Raw genomic sequence first — 21799 nt, 5'->3', positions numbered from 1 at the left:
AGAGAGCTTCTATTTGCTGGTTCACTCCCTCAAATACCTGTAATGCAGGCAAAGCTTGGAGCCAGGAATTCAATCCAGGTCTCCCACATGAGTGGCACTCCCACATGAGTGCTTGAGCCATCCCCACAGCCACCCAGAGTCTGTATTGGCAGGAAGCTGGAGTCAGGAGCCAGAGCCAGGAGTCAAATGCAGGAACTACAATGTGGGACAGGGGCATCTTAACTTCTAGGCTAAACATTTGCTCCTGGCTATGTGTTTTTGATTGCTGATGTCATCAAACTAGCTTTATATATCCATTGCTGTTAAAGATTTATTCTTCCTGGGTGAGCAGTTAGCAAAGAGATTAAGATGCTACTTGGGTCACCTGGATCCCACTTTGGATTATCTGCGTTCAAGTCCCAGCTCTGCTTCCTGTTCTAGCTTCCTGCTAATGAGTACTCTGGTAGGCAGCAGGTGTGCTTGATTCAAGTACTTGGGTCCCTACCACCTGCATGGGAGACTAAGATTGAATATCTGCTCCTAGCCTGCTCCCTCACCCTCTATCCCCCTCTCCCCCTCTCTCCCCCTCCCCCTCTCTCCCCTCTCCCCCTCCCCCTCTCTCCCCCTCTCCTCCTCTCTCCCCCTTTCCCTCTCTCCCCTCCCACTCCCTCTCTCTCTTTCTGCCATGCCTTTCAAATAAACATAAATAAATGTTTTTAACAAAAAGAATTACTCTTTGCCCTTGCTAGCTTGCATTTACCCTAGTGCACTGCAATTATGAATATACTGCAAGGGAATTCTTTTGGTCTTCCATCCCAGGAGTTTACAACTGTTGATAAGCCCTTCTTGCTTATATCTACTGTCCAGTCCTTTTTCCCTGAAGGATTAAATCTTGACCACTTCATTGGGTTTTGGAGGTTTGTCCACCTCATATATATATATATATATATTTTTTTTTTTTTTTAAGGTTTATTTATTTATTTAAAAGGCAGAGTTACAGAGAGGCAGAAGCAGAGAGAGGGAGAGGTCTTCCATCTGCTGGTTCACTCCCCAGATGGCTGCAACCGCTGGAGCTGCGTTGATCCAAAGCCAGGAGCCAGGAGTTTCTTCTAGGTTTCCCACCTGGGTGCAGGGGCCCAAGGATTTGGGCCATCCTCTATTGTTTCCCAGGCCAGAGAGCTGGATCAGAAGTGGAGCAGCTGGGACTCCAACCACACCCATCCCATATGGGATGCCTGCACCACAGGTGGTGGCTTTACCCTCTGTGCCACAGCTCCAGCCTCCTACCACATGATCTCTCCTGCTTTTCTTGCCTGGAATTCTGATAAACTGTTTCATTCTTAGATCTTTGAATAAACTTCTTCAGGAGACACGTCAAGATAGTTTCTGCAAAAAAAAAAAAGGCCGGCGCCATGGCTCAATAGGCTAATCCGCCTAGCAGTGCCGGCACACCAGGTTCTAGTCCTGGTCAGGGTGCCGGATTCTGTCCCGGTTGCCCCTCTTCCAGGCCAGCTCTCTGCTGTGGCCAGGGAGTGCAGTGGAGGATGTCCCAAGCATGGGAGACCAGGAGAAGCACCTGGCTCCTGCCTTCGGATCAGCGCAGCACACTGGCTGCAGCAGCCATTGGAGAGTGAACCAATGGCAAAAGGAAGACCTTTCTCTCTGTCTCTCTCTCATTGTCCACTCTGCCTGTCAAAAAAAAAAAAAAAAAAAAAAAAAAAAGGAAAATTTCTTGTGCAGGACATGGAACTCTCCTGTAGAACATAAAGGTAGGAGGAGAACCAGGCCTTTTTTTTTTTTTTTTTTTTTTTTAAGATTTATTTATATTTGAAAGGCAGAGTTAAAGAGAGGCAGAGGCAGAGGAAGGGAGAGGTCTTCCACCTGCTGGTTCACTCCCTAAATGGCTGCAACAGCCGAAGCTATGTCGATCCAAAGCCAGGAGCCAGGAGATTCTTCCAGGTCTCCCATGTGGGTGCAGGGGCCCAAGGACTTAGACCATGTTCTACTGCTATTCCAGGCCATAGCAGAGAGCTAGATCGGAGGTGGAGCAGCCGGGACTGGAACTGGTGCCCATATGGTATGCTGGCACTGCAGGCAGAGGTTTTACCCTTTATGCCACGGTGCTGGTCCCAAGAGAACCAGGCCTTTAGAAAAGACTGGAACCATTAACAATATTTTTCAGGACTTTTTGTCTCATCCCTTAGTATCTTGTTCATTCATTCATTTTTTCGTTTATTGAATATACATATATGTATTGGATGACCACTATGATCTGAGAACTGTTTGGATGCTGGGGATATATAGGCAAGCAAAATGATTTTCTGCCTTCAAAGTCCATTTATCCTAGAGGAAACAAACAGTAAACAACTACAAGTAAATGAGATAGTTTCCTATTTTTGTAGATGTTACAGAGGGAAGAGAAAAAAAGCGACATGACAAAGTTTATCACTTTCACTATCAAGGTCAGGAAAGGCTTCTTGGAGGCTGAAGGATGAGAAGGAGCCAGCCATGGGGAGAGCAAAGGTGAGAGCATTGCACTAAAGAACAAAGGCTCTGATGCAAGAAGGGGTCTGACGTTTGGGAGAGCAGGGGGGAGGCCAGGAGTGAGGAATATTGTGAGCTACAGGAAAGAAGGTACAAAGTGCAATCAATCAGAGAAGTAGGAAAATAGGGTAGGGCCTAGGGGACCCAGTGTGGAATTTAGATTCTATTCTAAATGCAATGAAAAGTCACTGGAGACTTTTAAACAGGAAATGCTACAACTTGAGTTGTTTTATAAGTTATTCTGGATGTTTCAGAGGAAATTGCTGAAGGGTGGGAGAGAAAATGGGAGAAACATTAAGAGAACATCATGGTACTTGAGGAAAAACATAAAGGTGGTTAAAATCATAATGGTGGAAGTGTGGGTGTTGTGGTACAGCTGGTTGGGCTGCCCCTTGGGACATCCACACCCCATATCAGAGTTCCAGTTTGGGTCCTGGCTGCTGTATTTCTGATCTAGCTTCCTGCTGATGCATCCTGGGAGGCATCAAATGATGACTCAAGTGCTTGGGACCCTGCTACCCATGTGGGAAACAAAGACAAAGTTCCTGGTTCCAGGCCACAGGCTGACCCTGTCCTTGTTATTGCAGGCCTTTGGAGAGTGCACCAGTGCTTGGAGGATCTGTCTCTCTTCTCTCTTGGTCACTCTGCCTTTCAAGTAAATGAAAATAACTAATAATAAATAAACATTACTGGCCGGCGCCGTGGCTCAACAGGCTAATCCTCCGCCTTGCGGCGCCGGCACACCGGGTTCTAGTCCCGGTCAGGGCACTGATCCTGTCCCGGTTGCCCCTCTTCCAGGCCAGCTCTCTGCTGTGGCTAGGGAGTGCAGTGGAGGATGGCCCAAGTCCTTGGGTCCTGCACCCCATGGGAGACCAGGAGAAGCACCTGGCTCCTGCCATCGGAATAGCGCGGTGCGCTGGCCACAGCGCGCTACCGCGGCGGCCATTGGAGGGTGAACCAACGGCAAAAGGAAGACCTTTCTCTCTGTCTCTCTCTCTCTCACTGTCCACTCTGCCTGTCACAATAAATAAATAAATAAATAAATAAATAAATAAACATTACAAAATTATAGTAGTGGGAATCAAGCAATTTGATTTTAGGAAAAACCTAGAAGATAGGCTAATGGATAATGGAAGTGAGGACTCAAAGCTGTAGGTCTGTTAGGATATTAATGCCGCTTATGGAGAAAAGGAAAGGCTAGAAAGAGATCAGTTTGGAAACAAAAGTCAACATTCCTGTTTGGGGCTAATGAGTTTGAGCTATCTAGCAGCTATGTGAGTGCCACAGGAAGTTCTAGGGCTAGCGCTGTGGTGTAGCAGGTAAAGCCACCACATGCAGGGCCAGTGTCCCATATGGGTACTGGTTCAAGTCCCAGCTACTTCACTTCTGATCCAGCTCTCTGCTATGACCTGGGAAAGCAGTAGAAGATGGCCCAAGTCCTTGGGCCCCTGCACCCACATGAGAGACCTGGAAGAAGCTCCTGGCTTCTGGCTTCAAACTAGCACAGCTCCAGCCATTGCAGCCATCTGGGGAGTGAACCAGTAGATGAAAGACTTCTCTCTCTCTCTCTCTGCTTCTGTCTCTCTGTAATTCTGTTTTTCAAATAAATAAATCTTTTTTTTTTTTTAACTTTTTTTTTTTTTTTTTTTGACAGGCAGAGTGGACAGTACAGGGAGACAGAGAGAAAGGTCTTCCTTTTGCCGTTGGTTCACCCTCCAATGGCCGCCGCAGTAGGCGCGCTGCTGCCGGCGCACCGCGCTGTTCCGATGGCAGGAGCCAGGTGCTTATCCTGGTCTCCCATGGGGTGCAGGGCCCAAGCACTTGGGCCATCCTCCACTGCACTCCCTGGCCACAGCAGAGAGCTGGCCTGGAAGAGGGGCAACCGGGACAGGATCGGTGCCCCGACCGGGACTAGAACCCGGTGTGCCGGCGCTGCAAGGCGGAGGATTAGCCTGTTAAGCCACGGCGCCGGCCCAAATAAATAAATCTTTAAAAAAAACAGACAGGGAGTTTTACTAATTGAAGATCAATGATGGAGACATGAATATTGGAAGCAACAGCACATTTGAACCCAGAAGTATATATTTAATTTAATATTTAAGCCTAGAAGACCTGGATACACTCATTCCAGAAAAAGACTATGACCAAGATGTGAGACAATTATGCAGATAGGATTTCCCAGTCATTCTGGCCACAGAACAGATGGCCTTTCGAAAGCTCCTAAGTTTAAATAATAGTTTTAACCATTTGCTGAGGTTAATTTAACTCATTAGGTTCCATTTCTAACCTCCTGGGAGAGAAAATCTGATTGGTTCATCTTAGATCAGTTTGTCTACCTCTGGCCCAGTCATCAGCAGCTTTGGGGACTGGATCATAGAGTCATATATAAACTGGTTCCTCAGAGTCTGCCCCTGTGAATGGCTTGGAGAGGAGAGTTAAAGGCCTGTTTCCCAGACAGAGGGAATGGTCATTGCCTTCCAGGAATGCAGACACTCAAAAGTTGATCCAAAATCAATTCTATAATCAGGAAAATTTATTTTCTTTTGAATAAATAATGTCATAATTACTGAATACTTGAGGCAAAGAGACAGAGAGACTGACAGAGATTTTCCACCTTCTGGTTCACCACTCAAATGCCCACAACAGCCAAGGATGGGCCAGGACAAAGCCAGGACCCTAGAGCTCAATTCAGGTCTCCAACATGGATGGCAAGTAGCCAAGCACATGAGCTGTCCTGTCATCTGTTGCCCCCAGGGTGTGCATTACAGGAAGTTGGATCAGAAGTGGAAGAGCTGGGATTCAAACCAGGCCCTCTGATATAGGATGTGGGCATGCTAAGTGGCACTGAACCGCTGCACCAAACTCCTTCCCCTTGGTCTTACTCTAGAGTTCTCACACCACCACAAAAGTGACCATGATGCTCACATAACATCTTGGAAATATTGAGAAATTCCTACTACAACTGAAGTATTATCTACAGAAGGTGTCCTAAAATTACATGTAATTGGCTTGACTTTTTCTCTCCCTGTATCCTCCATCATCTCTTACAGCTTGAGAACTGAGGAGATGTCACATCTGGTGGATCATACTTCAGGGGACCTGCCAGTTAGAGACGTGAGCTCCGCACCTCTGATGTTGCCAGCATCAAAAGGTATATCCAGGGCCTGAGGATGGTTGTATTTTAGAATCAAACTCTGTCAATGTGGGGCACCTTGCTAGCCTTCATGGTGATCCCTTTTCTTTTATCTCTTCAGTCTTCTCAACGTTTTACTCTTAAATGTTACATGGGATGCCGGCACTGCAGGCGGCGGCTTTACCTGCTATGCCACAGCTCTGGCCCCTGTCCTTTTTAATTAATATGAATAATGTTGCTATGAAGTTTTTGCATAGAGGTATGTTTTTATTTCTAGGCATATACTCAGAATTTCTGAGTAACATGATAACTCTGTTTCACATTTTGAGGAAGTCTCAGACTGTCTTCCAAAGCAGTTGCACTGCTTTCTACCAGTGATCTACGATAGTTCCAATATTTTTGTATCCTCACCAATATTTAATGTTATTGAAGTGTTATCACTGTATCATTAAAATTTAATCTTAGTAATTTGGCCTTGTAGTTAGGATGCCAGTTAGGACACCAGTGTCCCATATCAAGAGTGGCTGGGGCTGATCCCCAGCTCTAGCTCCTGACTCGAGCTTCCTACTAATGCAGATCCTGGGAGGCAGTGGTGATGGCCCAACTGCTGGATTCCTGCCACCCATGTGGGAGACCTTGACTGAGTTTCTAGCTCTTGTACCCTGCCCCACCATTGTGAACATTTGGGGAGTGAACCTCAAATAAATAAGTGAATTTATTCTTTGTCTTTTTTTAATATTTAAAAATTTTAAATTTATTTTCATTTTATTTGACAGCCAGAGATACAGGGAGAGGGACAAAGACAGAGAGAAATTTTTCATCTACCCAAATGTCCCCAAAGCCATGGCCAGGCCAAACAAAAGCCAGGATCCAGGAACTTAATCTGGGTCCCCCACATGGGTAGCAGGGAACCAAGCACTTGAGACATCATCTGCTGCCTCTCAGGGTGGGAATTAGCAGGAAGCTGGATTGGAAGCAGAGAAGCAGGGACTCAAACCAGGCACCCTGACACGGAGTGTGGGCACCCCAAGCGGCATCCCAACTGCTGTGCCGAACAGCTGCCCCTTCATTCTGGTTTTGCTTTGCATTTCCCTGATGGACAATCACAGTCATATCCTTCCATGTGCTTACTCAGCTTTTTAATTTCTTCTTTGAGGAAATACCTGTTCGGATCCTTTGCCAATTTTTAAGCTAGGTTATTTGTCTTTATGTTATTAGTTGTAAGAATTTTAAATTTATTTTATATATTCTCTATTTAGTGCCGATTTTGTGCTTCTGAAAGCTTTTACTGTTCCTTGAACAAAGTCCATGCTTGTGAGCTGGCTGAGATAATTTTCCAAGTTGGAGGAGTCATGGAACTAATGACAGGAAGCCATGTGTAGGAACACCCTACTTGGAGACTTGAGTCAGTTTGGAACCCACCCACATAACCAAAAAATCCAAAAGAACCCACTATTTCCTCAGCACAATAAATGAGTTATGGAAAGAAGGTAACAAAAGAGAGATTTATAAGTCTATTTTGTGGAAAAGGAAACTTATCTAGGTTTTATTACAATTTGTGTCCAATTTCCCTTCTGTTAAATATGAACCAGCTAAAAGTAAATGAAGTAAAGTGCTGGTCATAAATAAATATTCTGGGCCAGCGCCATGGCTCACTTGGTTAATCCTCTGCCTGCAGCGCTGGCATCCCATATGGGCACAGGGTTCTAGTCTAGTTCTTGCTCCTCTTCCAGTCCAGCTCTCTGCTGTGGCCCAGGAGGGCAGTGGAGGATGGCCCAAGAGCTTGGGCCCATGCACCCGCATGGGAGACCAGGAGGAAGCACCTGGCTCCTGGCTTCGGATCGGCGCAGCGCCAGCCGTGGCTGCCATTTGGGGAGTGAACCAATAGAAGGAAGACCTTTCTCTCTGTCTCTCTCTCTCACTTTCTATAACTCTACCTGTCAAATAAAAAAAATAATAAATAAATAAATAAATAATCTACTGATTTTCTTCCTAGTGACTATACTTTACTGTTAAGTCAACTGTCTTAGTAGTCAATTGCATTATTTTATAAACTCTTGATTTGGAAAGTTTTTCCTAAGATAATGCATAAGAAACTTTATTTGGGGAGAAGAAAAACTTCTGTCATAAACAGGTAATACTACCTAGCAGGGATATTTTTATGGTATAATTCATATACTAAAAAATTAATCTTGGGGGCCTGCCACCACAAGAAAATCTAGAATGAGTCCCAGGCTCCTGGCTTCAGCCTGGCCCAGCTCCAGCTGTTGCAAGTGTTGGGAGAGTGAATGGAAGATCTCTTTCTGTCTTTGCTTCTCTCTCTCTCTCTCTGCCATTCAAATCAATATAAATAAATAAATGAACTTTTAAAAATGAACAAAAGTTCTTTTAAAAAGATTTATTTATTTATTTGAAAGTTAAAGTTACAGAGAAAGAGGGAGAGATAGAGATATTTTCCATCCACTGGTTACTCTCCAAGTGGCCACAATGGCCAGGCCTGGGCCAGGCTGAAGTCAGGAACCACAAGTTTCATCTGGGTCTCCCACATGGGTGAAAGGGGCCCAAACACTTAGGCCATCCTTCTCTGCTTTTCCGAAGCCATTAGCAGGAAGCTGGATTAGAAGTGGAGCAGCTGGGACACAAACTGGCATCCAAATGGGATGCCAACATCTCAAGTACATTGGCCTTACCCACCACACCACAACGCCAGCCCCTGAACAAAAGATTTGAACACCTACTTTACTAAAGAGGATACACAAATGGAAAATAAGTGCATAAACAATGTTCAATATCATTAGTTAGGGAGATGTAGGTTAGTAATGAAAATGAACACAAAACAAGGACACACTCACTAGAATGGTTAATATTAAAGAGATCAAGTGTTGGCAAGGATGTGGAAGAGCTCTCACACGTTGCTGATGGGAATACTATATGGTATAATCACTTTGGAAAACCATTTGGCAGTCTTTGAAAAATTAAACAGTGGTAGGCGTTTGGCTGCTGATTAGAATACCTGGGTCCCTTATTGGAGTGCCTGGGTGAGACACCCTGCGCTAGCTCCTGCTCTCAGCTTTCTGCTGATGTAGACTCTGGGAAGATGTGGTGATTATTCAGGTGATTTTGTTCCTGCCACCCATGTGGGAGACATGGATTGAGTTCCCAGCTCCCAGCTTTGTTCCCCCATCCTCAGCCTTGTGGGTAACTTGGGGAATAAACCAGTGGATGGGAACTCATTTGCTCTGTGTCTCTGAAATAAAATTAATGAATATATAAATAAAATGTAAAACAACCATTTTAAAGCTAAACATACATGTACTTTATGACCCAGCTATTTCTCTCTTTTCTATTTACCCAAGGAAAATAAAAACATATGTCCACACAAAGACTTGTGCGCAGATGCTGATAGTAGCTCCATTTGTAATAATGCAAAATGGGAAGCCATTCAAATGCTTATCTACAGCAAATGGACAAATAAATTATTATATATCCATAAAAAGGAATCCTATTTATCCACTAAGATCTATTAACACACAGAACAGCATGGATGAATCTCAAAATAATTATGCTGAGTAAAAGAAGTCAGACTAAAAAAAATGGGTACATAATAGATAATTTGATCTCCATAAAATGATAGTAAATGGAAAACTGATATATAATAACATAAAGCATTAGAGTTGGTCCCTGAGAACAAAGATAAGAGTTGAAGTTGGAGTGGGGTGGGAAGGAATGGATTGCAAAGGGACACAAGGAAACTTGGGAGAGAAACTTGGCATTTTTAATTAAAGGGAATGTCTCTCAGGTATGTAAATATGTTGAGAACAGTCAAAATTTCTACTTCAAGTATGTGTGGTGTATTACATACCAATTGTACTCCAATAAACCTGTTTTTGAAGAACTTACTTGTCATCATGTCCAAGGAGTAGATCAATGAGGTAGCAGTGGTAGCTGAGGTGGTTCTGAGACCAAAGCTCTGAGTTCCCTTTCTTCTCAGTGGGGAGAAGAGCTGTCTTGAACTCTGAGTTTTTGGAAGGCTCCTGTTCCCCATGAGCTCACACCCAGCCCATGAGCCAGTGAGCACACACTGAAGGCAGACCAAGCAGAGGGTCTGTTTCAAGGAGGCAGCTTTGGGGATAGTTTCTCCAGAGCACAAAAACAAGCAAGACAATTCCTGGTAGTCAAGAAAGATTTCTACCTTTTTCCTTACTGGGGTTTTGGAGATAGTTATGGCACAGACCTTGTCTAGGTCCAAATTACCTAAGAAGGAAAAAAAATGGGAGGATACATCAAAAAGAAAAGTTTTGAATAAAAGCCCTGGTTGATATTTTTATCAAGAGAATGTGCTTTTTTTAAAAAAAGATTTATTTATGGGGCTGGCACTGTGGCGTAGTGGGTAAAACTGCTGCCTGCAGTGCCAACATCCCATATGAGCACCGGTTCAAGTCCTGACTGCTCCACTTCTGATCCAGCTCTCTGCTGTGGCCTGGGAAAGCAGTAGAAGATGGCCCAAGTCCTTGGACCCTGCACCCACATGGGAGACCTGGAGGAGGCTCCTGGTTCCTGGCTTCAGATCAGCACAGCTCTGGCCACTGCAGCCATCTTGGGAGTGAACCAGAGGATAGAAGACTTTTCTCTGCCTCTGCTTCTGCATCTCTGTAACTCTTTCAAATAAACAAATAAATCTTTAAAAAAAAAAAAAGACACAGTAGCATAAACAATTGCTCAAAAAAGGAAATGCCTTGTGTAAAAATCTCCAAAAACATATGACTTGTATGTGGAAAACTTTAAAAAAAAAAAAGATTTATTTCTAAGTCAGAATTACAGAGAGACCTAACATCTGCTGGTTCACTCTGCACATGACCGCAATGGCCAGGGCTGGGCCAGGTCGAAACCAGGAGCCAGGAGCTTCTTCCAGGTCTCTGATGTGAGTGCAGGGGCCCAAGGACTTGGGTTGTCCTCTGCTGCTTTCCCAGGCACATTAGTAAGGAGCTGGATTCTAAATGGAGCAGTCGATGCTGCAGATGGTGGCTTAACCTGCTGAGCCACAGTTCTGGCCCCAAGAATGTACTTTCTATATTGGAAGTTGAGTCATACCTCTTGCTGTGATGACCCAAGAAAGAGCCTCCAGAGGTCCAACAGTAGTCATTTCAGATACTCCTAAATTTCCTCTAAAGTGCTTGGCTCAAGATAGATTTATTCCCTGTAGATGACACGTGATAAGATTGGATGGACTAAAAAAAAACTGCATGAACAAATGTTCTCCAATTACCCCCTTTTGGACTTTAGGTAAGAGTGTAAAACCTCAACCATCCTTAAGCAAGATGAGCCGGGAGGAATTGGAAGATGGTTTCTTTCGACTTCGTGACGAGCACCTGTCAGTGAAGGAACTTTTTTGGAAGCAACAGGATGAGATAAAAAGGTACCTGGGGTTTTCCTTAAATATTTAAAAGCTATGCCTACACCAGGCCTATGTCGCACTAAACAAAAAAGAATACAATTTGCTGAGAAGTCTGCACCATAGAACAACTTAAATGTCAAATACGGCTGGTTCTAAAAATAATTTTTGAAGCAATGTTGCTTTATTCTGTTTTCTTGCCAAACCCATCAGTAGAGTGTGGCCACAGGCCACAAAGCATCATCAAGAGCCTGGGTGGTGCTATTTCAACTCACAAAGTAAGAGACTGGGCAGAAAAAGAGGATGGAGACAGGAGAAATGGTTAGAATCTCAGAGGAACAAAAGCTTCTGGGGCAAGTAAGAGAAGAAGTTTTTATTTACAAAACAAAACCAAGATCATATTGATCCTGTTCCATATGCAGATGTGTTATAAGTGTATTATTATGTATTAACTAGTTTAATAGTTTAAACACTATTAACTCATTTAATGCAATGAAGTGAGCATTATTAAAAGGAAAAGTAGCTACAAAGAGGTGAAATAACTTGTACATAATTATATCTAGTGAGTAGCAGAACTATAATTCTTACCTCTACAATCTACTATATACAATGACCTTAGATTATTAGCTTTCTTTTTTTTTTTCCAGATTTATTTTATTTATTTGAAAGTCAGAGTTACAGAGAGAGGGTCTTCCATTCGCTGGTTCACTCCTCAGATGGCCACAATGACCGGAACTGTGCTGATCTGAAGCCAGGAGCCAGGAGCTTCCTCCGGGTCTCCCAAGCAGGTGCAGAGGCCCAAGGACTTGGGCCATCTTCTACTGCTTTCCCAGGCCATAGCAGAGGGCTGGATCAGAAGAGGAGCAGCTGGGACTAGAACTGGCGCCCATATGAGATGCTTCAGGCCAGGGTGTTAACCCACTGCACCACAGAGCTGGTCTCTAGGTTATTAGCTTTCAATGTGGGTCTCTAGGATGGAGACCTGGAAAGGAATCTGAAGTAGGGGTGTGGGGAAATAAGCAGATGGGAAGAAGCAGAGTTCCAGAAGTCCAGAGTCTATCTCTTGGACACATTTTGAAGATACTGGTGTCAGTGCCTTCCAGCCAAAAACCACCAGGGACATACCTGTAGTTGAGCAGTTTGGGCTTATATCTCATTACAACTATAGAAAATGAATACTTAGGGAACTAAAGGCACCTCAATAAACATGTTAGAGCCTATGGCAGTTTTGAGGTTTCAGTCGGGTTTCAAGGAAGATCCAGGGAAGTAGCGATCTGCACCAGGTTTGGCACTGTTAGAAGTGGAGACAATTCTGTGTGGGTATCTAAATAAACCTTACCTCCAGGGAGGGTAGACTAGAGCAAGGCTGAAGCTATGAATGGTCAAGAAGTTACAGTCTCACATATTCAGCTGTATAGAAGGGCATTTGGTATTTTGTGAGTGGCAGTGAGCTTCTTTTGTCTGTGCTTAGACAAAATTATGCTGTGGGCTGGCGACGACGTGGCTCAATAGGCTAATCCTCCACCTTGCGGCCCAGGCACCCTGGGGTTCTAATCCCGGTGGGGCGCCAGTTCTGTCCTGGGAGTGCAGTGGAGGATGGCCCAAGTGCTTGGGCCCTGCACCCGCATGGGAGACCAGGAGAAGCACCTGGCTCCTGGCTTCAGATCAGTGCAGTGCGCTGGCCACAGCATTCCGGCCGCAGTGGCCATTGTGGGGTGAACCAACGGCAAAAGGAAGACCTTTCTCTTTGTCTCTCTCTCTCACTGTTCACTCTGCCTGTCCAAAAAAAAAAAAAAAAATTATGCTGTGGACTTGTTTGTCTCATCCTCATAGTCCCTGAGGGACCTTGTCTGATGCTGGTGTGCAGGCAACAGGAGTGGACAAGTAAATATTACATTTTCTACTTATCACTCTTTTTTTTTTTTTTTTTTTGGACAGGCAGAGTGGATAGTGAGAGAGAGAGACAGAGAGAAAGGTCTTCCTTTTTGCCGTTGGTTCACCCTCCAATGGCCGCTGCGGCCGGCACATCTCGCTGATCCGAAGCCAGGAGCCAGGTGCCTCTCCTGGTCCTCCATGCGGGTGCAGGGCCCAAGCACTTGGGCCATCCTCCACTGCCTTCCTGGCCACAGCAGAGAGCTGGCCTGGAAGAGGGGCAACCGGTACAGAATCCGGCACCCCAACCGGGACTAGAACCCGGTGTGCCGGCGCTGCTAGGCGGAGGATTAGCCTGTTAAGCCACAGCACAGGCCTTATCACTCTTTAAAATTAGTACTTTTATGTTTTATAATGACAACAGTTTATTAGTTCTGTGAGGTGTAAACAGCAGGATAGCACAGTTTAGTTATGAGCGTGGGGCCAGCCTCAAACGCCACCAAGGTCTAATTGCGTTAGACCAGATCCTGATGCTGAGGGTGCTTTCTTCTTTCTCCTTGAAATCCCCATGCAGTGCTTCAGGGTCTCATTTAGAATCTACAGAATTGTAGGTTTCTGCTGAACACCTGCACTCCTCAGAGCTGTTGATTCTTAATATTGTGCAGAAATATTGTGAGGCTGCATGGCCTCAAAAATCTTGCTTCTGGGTTGATTACCAGAAAGAACTTGGGGTTATGAGTGTTAATGTCTGAATTAGATTCTATGCCCTTTCCTTTGGATAAGTTACCTGGCTATTTTCTGCTTTGATTTCTTTATCTGGATATAATGACAGATGATAATAATAGTAGCTTACAAGGCATCATTGTTGTAAGCACTTTATATATATAAACTTATTGAATTCTCACAACAATCTAGTGAGGTGGATTCTATTTTTGTCTTATAGATCAGGAAATTGAGCATAGAAAGATTAAGTGACACGACAAGGGCCACTGTTAGAATTTTCAGAATAGGGGCAGCTTCAACACATGTGGGTGGCAGGAGCCCAAGTACTTAGGCTGCCATCTGCTGCCTTCCCAGGCATTATTAGCAAGGAACTGGATTGGAGGTGAAGCAGCCAGTACTTGGACTTGTGCTCATATGGGATGCTGGCGTCATAGTGCAGTGGAGTTCCTGGAGTGAACCTGTGGATGGAAGTGCTCTCTCTCTCTCTCTCTCTCTCTCTCTCTTTCTCTTGGCCTTTCAAATAAATTAATAAATCTTTTTTTTTTTTTTTTTAAACTCAGAATAGACAGGCATGTGTCTTATTAGCTCAAGAAGCTATAACAGGGCCAGCGCCGTGGCTTAACAGGCTAATCCTCCGCCTTGCGGCGCCAGCACACCGGGTTCTAGTCCTGGTTGGGGCGCTGGATTCTGTCCTGGTTGCCCCTCTTCCAGGCCAGCTCTCTGCTATGGCCCGGGAAGGCAGTGGAGGATGGCCAAAGTGCTTGGGCCCTGCACCCACATGGGAGACCAGGAGAAGCACCTGGCTCCTGGCTTTGGATCAGCGCGATGAGCCAGCCGCAGCGGCCATTGGAGGGTGAACCAACGGAAAAAGGAAGACCTTTCTCTCTGTCTGTCTCTCTCACTATCCACTCTGCCTGTCAAAAAAAATTAAAAAAAATAAAAAATTTAAAGAAGCTATAACAAAATTTCATGGACTGGGTAGCCTAAACAACAGAATCTTACTTTCTCCCAGTTATGAAGACTCAGATCAAGGTGCCAGCATGGTCAGGGCCATCTTTCCTACACAGTGGGAGCAAGGAAAAAAAAAAGATTTATTCTCTTGTGATAAAGTCACAATCCTATCTGTTTAGGGCTCCACCCTAGGACCTCATTTAACCTTAATCACTTCCTGAAGACCCATTCTCTTGTTACAGTCACTGTGGGGGTGGGGTGGGAGGCAGGGATATATTTCAGCTGCTAGCACAGTGAGACCACAGAATCCCATGGTGAGGGGAAAAAGCATGATTTTAGGGTAAGGTAACAAATAGCATATAACTATCAACAGTAAGAAGGGCTCAGTGTATCTTAGGAGCTGTAATTTGAGGCGCGTACACAGGGATGTGCAGACAAGCAAGGTGAGGAAGTACATATTATAATTTCTACTTATATTTATCACCGCTGTAAAAGTAGGTATTTTAAAATATTTTATAATATCTATAATTTACTAGTATAGAAATTAATGTCATTTAAAACATACACACAAATGGATTGTGTGAACATCCCAACATTTTTTGCTGAGTACGTGTGTGTAACGGAAACCTGGGATGGGAAAACTCCCTGCGTTCAAACAGGCACCAGAGACAGTGAAGGATCCAAGCAGTTTTTTTTGTTTCGTTTTGTTTCAAAGATTTATTTATTTTATTTGAAAGTCACACAGAGAGAAAAGGAGAGGCAGAGAGAGAGAGGTCTTCCATTTGCTGGTTCACTCCCCAATTGGCCGCAATGGCCGGAGCTGTGCCCATCCAAAGCCAGGAGCTTCCTCCAGGTCTCCCATGCTGGTGCAGGGCCCAAGCACTTGGGCCATCTTCCACCCAAGCAGTTTTTAACATTGGCAGGCTCAGGTGGAATCATTTCCCTAGAAGTAAGCATCAACCTCAAGTTTCTTACAATATTTATAGGTTCATCAGCATCATACCGTAGCTGTAACAGAATTGGTGGGTTTAAATTGCAGCCAGCATGACTTAGAACCACACTTCCAATGTTTTCATGGTTTGTGTTGGGGAGGGGATTCTGTTTTTCTTTCTTTGTCTCTGGCTGCAACCATATTTCCTCTACATGTGAACATGGGTCAAGGATGGACACCACATGTCCCTGTCTCAAAAAGTTACAATGTATGAAAGACAGAAAAAAAATTTTTTTAAAGATGTTTTATTTATTTTGAAACTCAGAGTTACACAGAGAGAAGGAGAGATGGAGAGGGAGGGAGGGAAGAAGGGGAAGAGAGAGAGAGAGAGAGAGAGAATCTTCCATCTCCCAGAGATAGCCTGGACCAGGACAAAGCCAGGAGCCAGGAGATTCATCTCGATCTCCCATGTGGGAGGCAGGGTCTCAAGGACTTGGGCCATCTTCCAGTGCTTTTCCCAGGTCATTAGCAGGGAGCTGGATCAGCAGTGGAGCAGCCCAGACACCAATTGGTTATCAGCTTGGACACAATGCTGGCCCCAGAAAATTAATTTTTTTTAAAGTACGCGGTGCACCGGCTGCAGCGCGCCTACCGCGGCGGCCATTGGAGGGTGAACCAACAGCAAAAGGAAGACATTTCTCTCTGTCTCTCTCTCTCACTATCCACTCTGCCTGTCAAAATAAATAAATAAATAAATAAATAAATAAAGTATAAATAATGGATCACATCACGGATCAAGTCACGATTATCTGTCACCGAGTATGCTCTAGAATTAGTAACTGTGTTAGAAGGAGAAGACACCTGCTCTGTTCCGCCACAGGCTGAGGACCACCTTGCTCCGGCTGACGGCTATGGGCCGGAACCTCCGAGCTGAGGCATCTGGGGCGCAACTCTCCGGGCCGGTAAGGCAGCGGCAGAAGGCGGGGTGGCTGCAGCACCCCACGACAAATCGGCTCCAAGGACAGACCCAGCGCGTGGGCCCCTCTGCTCCGCGCCGCGCCCCGTCTCGTGCCCACGGGGAATCCCGACAGCTCCACACCGCTGGTGCGCAGGTGCCAGAGAAACCCAGGAAGGGTGAGGCATGGGGCCAGTTCCTGGTCGGGGCTAAACCCTGGGAGGGATCGCCCTGCCCGCCACGCTGTCTTTATTTTATTCCGTCCTCCACTCAGTTCTGTTCTTTTGTACTCACTCCCTGCTTTCTACCTTGGTAAAGTCTTATTTTCCTAAATGGGCTATCAGATTCAAGATTTTCAATACACCTGGCACACGTGTTGCTACAGAATCAGCAAGTGGACTCGGGGCAGCAGGTCTGGAAAAGAGAGAAAACATTGCGTGAGGGGTCTGTCTACTGTGTGTCTGGGCGACATGGACAGAGTCAGGTTTCCAGAACAAGTTGTGGTTCTTAGCGTTATGAGAAAGTGGACATCTTTGAAACCATGATCAACTGTAAGGCTCTTGCAAGAAAATGCACCTCCACAAGTGCTTGCATACAATTTCCAAGGGTTCAGAGTTTCCCAAGCCCATTGCTGAAGTCTAGGCCTAGATGACAGGTTGTAAATGATCTGAGGCAGGTGCCTTTTCTTTTGGCTGAGTTTGAGGTCAAACCCAATGTTGTGTCTCCAGAGTAACAGCGCCGCCCCCCCCCCCCATTCCCATGGACCTCAATCAGCAATGAGTATCCTAGATGAAGTAAAGTTAGACACAGCATTCTATTCAAATGCCCTTATCTTATTGATAAGTGCTCATTTATTTTGTTTGGTATACCAGATAGTGTACTTGCAACCCTGTACTCCAGACAACAAACCTTTGCAAAAACAGCTATAAGGAGAGAAAAAAATGAATGAGTATAAATTTCGGTTCCATGTAACAGTTCAGCCTTTTTGGGCACTGATTGTGCACCAGGCACTAGAAAGAGAGACATACTAGGGGGCAGGCAAGTGGTGCAGCAGTGAACATGCTACTTGGGACTCCCACATTCCCTATCAGAGTGCCTGTGTTCAAGGTCCAGCTCTGCTTCTGACTCCAGCTTGCTGTAAATGCATACCTTGGGATGCAGCAGGTCATAGTTCAAGTAGTTGTGTTACAGGTGAAACTGTGGTGGAGAAAATATCATTACTTCAGTTCTTTGTCTCACATGGACGTTTCCAAGCGGACAAGCACAGAGATTTAAAAGCAAGATTTATTAGAGTCTGAGACCTCCAGCCAGAGTGGCAAGGAAGGGGCCTTCCAAGAGAGGAAGTTTTCGGGAAGAAAAAAAAAACTTGACATTCAGTTAAAAGGCGGGGACAAAACCCATTAAAAGGCCTGATTTACAATCTTTTACCCAATCTGGCTTGCTCTTGATAAAACAAAGAGCCATTGGTAGGGTGGGGTACTCCCTTGCTATTCTCATGATAAGATTGGAAGCTTTCAAGGACCAGGCAGGCGATCTTTTTCATCTTTGGTAAAGAGAGCTTTTAGGAGAAGAAAGCATTTGCACCCTCAGTTTCCACTGGTCCCGCCCTGACTGCCTGTTAACCCGTCTGACTCCTCACAGTTGTGTCTCTGCCACCCTGTGGGAGATCTGGATGCAGTTCTGAGCTGCTGGCTTCAGTGTGGCCCAGTCCTAGCTGTTGTGGGCATTTAGGGTATGGAGGGAGTGAACCAGCATGTGGAAGATCTCCCTGTGAATCTTTCAAATAAAGTGAAAATAAATACAAACTTAAAAAAAAAAAAATGCATTCAACACACAAGCCCTGCCCTGAACAAGCCTGCACCATTTTTATTTTATTTTATTTTTTTGCCATTTATTCTCCCTCATTAAGTCTTGTTCTGCCAACTGATGAAATCTGCAGTTCTGCACCACCGTAAAGGGAACCTCCTGTCTGTGGCTACTTGTACAAAGATTTCCCACAGGCCTCTAGGCTCCTTACATCCAGCGCTTGCATACCCAACCTCAGACTTTGGTGTTCTGGAGGGCACGGTTGTTAAAATAACATCTTTATTTTTTATTAAAGAATTTTATTTATTCATTTGAAAGGTAGAGTTATAGACAGTGAAAGGGAGAGACAGAGAGAGAGGACTTCCAACCACTGGTTCATTCCCCAAATGGCCATAATAGCTGGAGCTGGGCCGATCCGAAGCCAGGAGCCAGGAGCTTCTGCTGGTCTCTCACGCGGGTACAGGGGTCCAAGGACTTGGGCCATCTTATACTGCTTTCCCAGGCCACAGCAGAGAGCTGGATCAGAAGAGGAGCAGCAAGGACTAGAACTGGCACCCATATGAGACATCACTATGCCACAGCACCGGCCTGTATTTAATTTTTTTTTGAAAGACAGGGTTATAGAAAAAGAAAGAAAGAAAGAGAGATATTCTATCCACTGCTTTACTCCCCACATAGCTTTAACAGCTGGGACAGGGCCAGGGGGAAGCCATGAGCCTGGAACTTCTTCCAGGTCTCCCATGTGGCTGCAGGAACCCAAGCACCTGGACCATCTTCCACCGCTTTAGCAGGCGCATTAACAGCGTGCAGGATTAGAAGTGGAGCAGCTGTGGACTCCAACCAGCTGGCATTAAGTGGTAGCAGCTTAACCCACTGCACCAAGACACCAGCCCCTAGAATCACATCTTATGCCTAACCTTTCAGCGCCAAGGGACAGGCGGAGCTACACAGCCCCTCCCACGTTCAAGGACCATGTGACAAATGAAAAAACCAGGGGTGAAATCACCAGTGAACCCAGCGAACCGTGAGTTCTTTCCATTTACCCCAGGCTGTTACTCTTGCAGCTTTAACTGGAAATCCATCATTCAGGGAACAAGTGAATGTAGGTGAGTTAGAGCCTTTCCAATATAATTAGGGTGAAAGCCAACCCCTGGTCAAATTCCAACTTAATTGCTACAAATGGAAAACAAATATCTGTTCTCTGAAAGAAGGAAAAAGAAGACCCTTTCCTGAGTTGAAGATGTTCCCTCCCTTTCCCTTTATACTATTACCACTTAGGTTATAATTCATTTATAGTTATATTTAAAATGTGGAAGAGTATCCTCCACACATAGCAAAATTATGACTGCTATATGTGTGAGAGCCCAGTTCTAAGTCCCTATCACAACCATTTCGAATTCTCATTTTTGTGCCTACTGTGCCTAACAGTGTACTTTCTTTCAGCAAATCATAATTTTGGCTAAATTCATTGGTCTATGCATGCCTAACAGTGCCCACATTATAGCCAATAACGCTGTGCAAGCAGAAGAGTCACCCGCATCTCCTGAGAAGGTGGGGTCCAAAGAAGAACATCTTGCACAGAGAAGCTCATTGGAGAGTGCCCAGAAGGCCACAGAACTTCGGTGAGCACATGGCATTCTGTGCCTCAAACCATAATGAACTGAAAAAATGGGAGACCCTTGTTTGTGCCTTGCTTTGTCTCAGGAAAGAGATCGTTCCGGATTAAATTCAGTCTGAGAAGTAGACCTGGAGGCCTTAGTAGGTTAAGAAATGGATTAACCTAAAGGGAATGCTTGAGTGTAATCAAAGATTTGCTACTTCACTTCCTAGAGGGAAAACTACTTCAACTTCATCCACAAACAGGAGTGCTCAGCCCTTGCTGTGCCTCAGTTTCTGGAGAACTTTGTTTCTGTCAACTGTTTTTTAGTTTCACAGGGCAACTGAGCGGAATACGGAGTTCTGGAATACCCTCTGCTTCCATACATGTGTGGCCTCCCCCACAATCAGCACCCCATACCAGCCTGGCGCACTGGTTACGGTTGATGAACCCACCCAGACACATCATTATCACCCAAAGCCAGTTTACAGTTAGGGCTTTGACAAATGCATCATGACATAGATCCACTGTTGTGTGGTCACAGAGTAGATTTGCTGCCCTAGAAGTCCTTTGCGCTCCACCGACTCGTCTCCTTCCACCTTCCCCTGGCAACCTCTGACCTTTTTACCGTCTCCATAATTTTGCCTTTTCCAGAATGTCATGTGGTCGGATCATACATTACATAGCTTTTTCATACTGGCTTCTTTCACTTAGTAACATGCACTTAAGCTTCCTCCATGAATTTTCATGTCTTGATAGTTCATTTCTTTTTAGTGCTGAATGGCATTGCTTTGTCCAAATGCACCACAGTTTATCCATTCACCTAAGAAGAACATCTTGGTTCCTGCCAAATTTAGGTTATTAGGAATAAAGCTGTTATAAACTTCATGTACACGTTTTTGTATGGACAGAAGTTTCCCACCTGGAGACCTTTAAAATCACAGATGCCTGGCCCTACCCCCAGAAATTGCCTTTTAGAAATTTGAAGTGGAGTCCAGGCAAGGGTAAGTTGAAAAGTTTCTGCAGGTGATTCTAATAAGCAGCAAGGCAAGGAATCAGCGTCCCCTTCAAACAATAAAGAAAATGTGATCTCATAGGTTCAGAAATATTAATCTTCCTTCCTGTCCCCTGACTAGAATCCACGGCTCCCTGGTTTCTTTAAAGACACAAAAGGTAGACCTTGCTGGACTTAGCAGGGATTCTAGGAAACTGAGCACCATAGTTTTTGAAAAAGTTATGTCTTGTCAGAATGCAGACTTTAAGGCCAGTGGTCTTTATCAAACCTCAGCTGTGTGAGGGCAAACAGCAGAAAGCAGCTCATTTAGCCGAGCGTACAAACACTGCCTGGTGTGCTGTGGGGGAGAGGGGAAGGCAAGTGGAAGGAAGGGGAAGGAAGAGCGAGATGTTCTTACCGGTGCACAGCCAGGGCGAAAGGGCTTCGCTCCCGCATTCTCAGGGCGCTTGAGCACCTTGTTTTTCTCAGCAGAGCTTCCATTAAAGAGAACGTGGAGCTGATTCGACTTAAAAAGCTCTTACATGAAAGGAGTACCTTGTTGGCAGTGACAACAGCACAGTTAGCAGACGTACAGGAGGTGAGTTGCCATCATCAGCTGTGCTGCCTTGGGAGAAGGGAGGGAGAAATCCAGTGTGTTAAGAGACTACTGTTATTTTCTCCATTTTTACATTTAAGAGACCACAATTTAGAGGCTGGGTTACTTGTCTAAGATCACACAACTTACAGGCGTTATTGAGATCCAAGCCTTGCAACTTTGAGTCCATTCTTTTCCCAGTATTTCTGGGAAGAAGGGTCAAGCTCTGCCTACCCAGGTGGAATTAAGTGGAGTTAATGTGCAGGTCATTAAATTGGGAAACCGACAGCAGGCCAGGGGAAGGAGGGGAAGGGAAAGGAATCAGAC

At 45.1% G+C, this 21799-nt stretch overlaps 1 protein-coding gene across 1 annotated transcript in view; it reads left to right on the top strand.

Moving 5' to 3' along the window:
* Positions 1–21799, top strand: part of RPGRIP1 (RPGR interacting protein 1) — an 84196-nt gene that overhangs the window by 3096 nt on the left and 59301 nt on the right. Inside the window, exons 2-8 of the mRNA XM_062206592.1 lie at positions 5574–5674; positions 10940–11072; positions 16406–16659; positions 19211–19310; positions 19376–19388; positions 19715–19908; positions 21370–21475. Coding sequence (XP_062062576.1) covers positions 5590–5674; positions 10940–11072; positions 16406–16659; positions 19211–19310; positions 19376–19388; positions 19715–19908; positions 21370–21475 — 885 coding nt within the window. The 5' untranslated portion in view covers positions 5574–5589. The remainder of the gene's footprint in view (positions 1–5573; positions 5675–10939; positions 11073–16405; positions 16660–19210; positions 19311–19375; positions 19389–19714; positions 19909–21369; positions 21476–21799) is intronic.

The sequence above is a fragment of the Lepus europaeus genome, chromosome 11 (genome assembly GCF_033115175.1).
Source record: "Lepus europaeus isolate LE1 chromosome 11, mLepTim1.pri, whole genome shotgun sequence".
In the NCBI taxonomy this organism is placed as follows: domain Eukaryota; kingdom Metazoa; phylum Chordata; class Mammalia; order Lagomorpha; family Leporidae; genus Lepus; species Lepus europaeus.
This window is presented reverse-complemented; position numbering and strand designations above follow the sequence as displayed.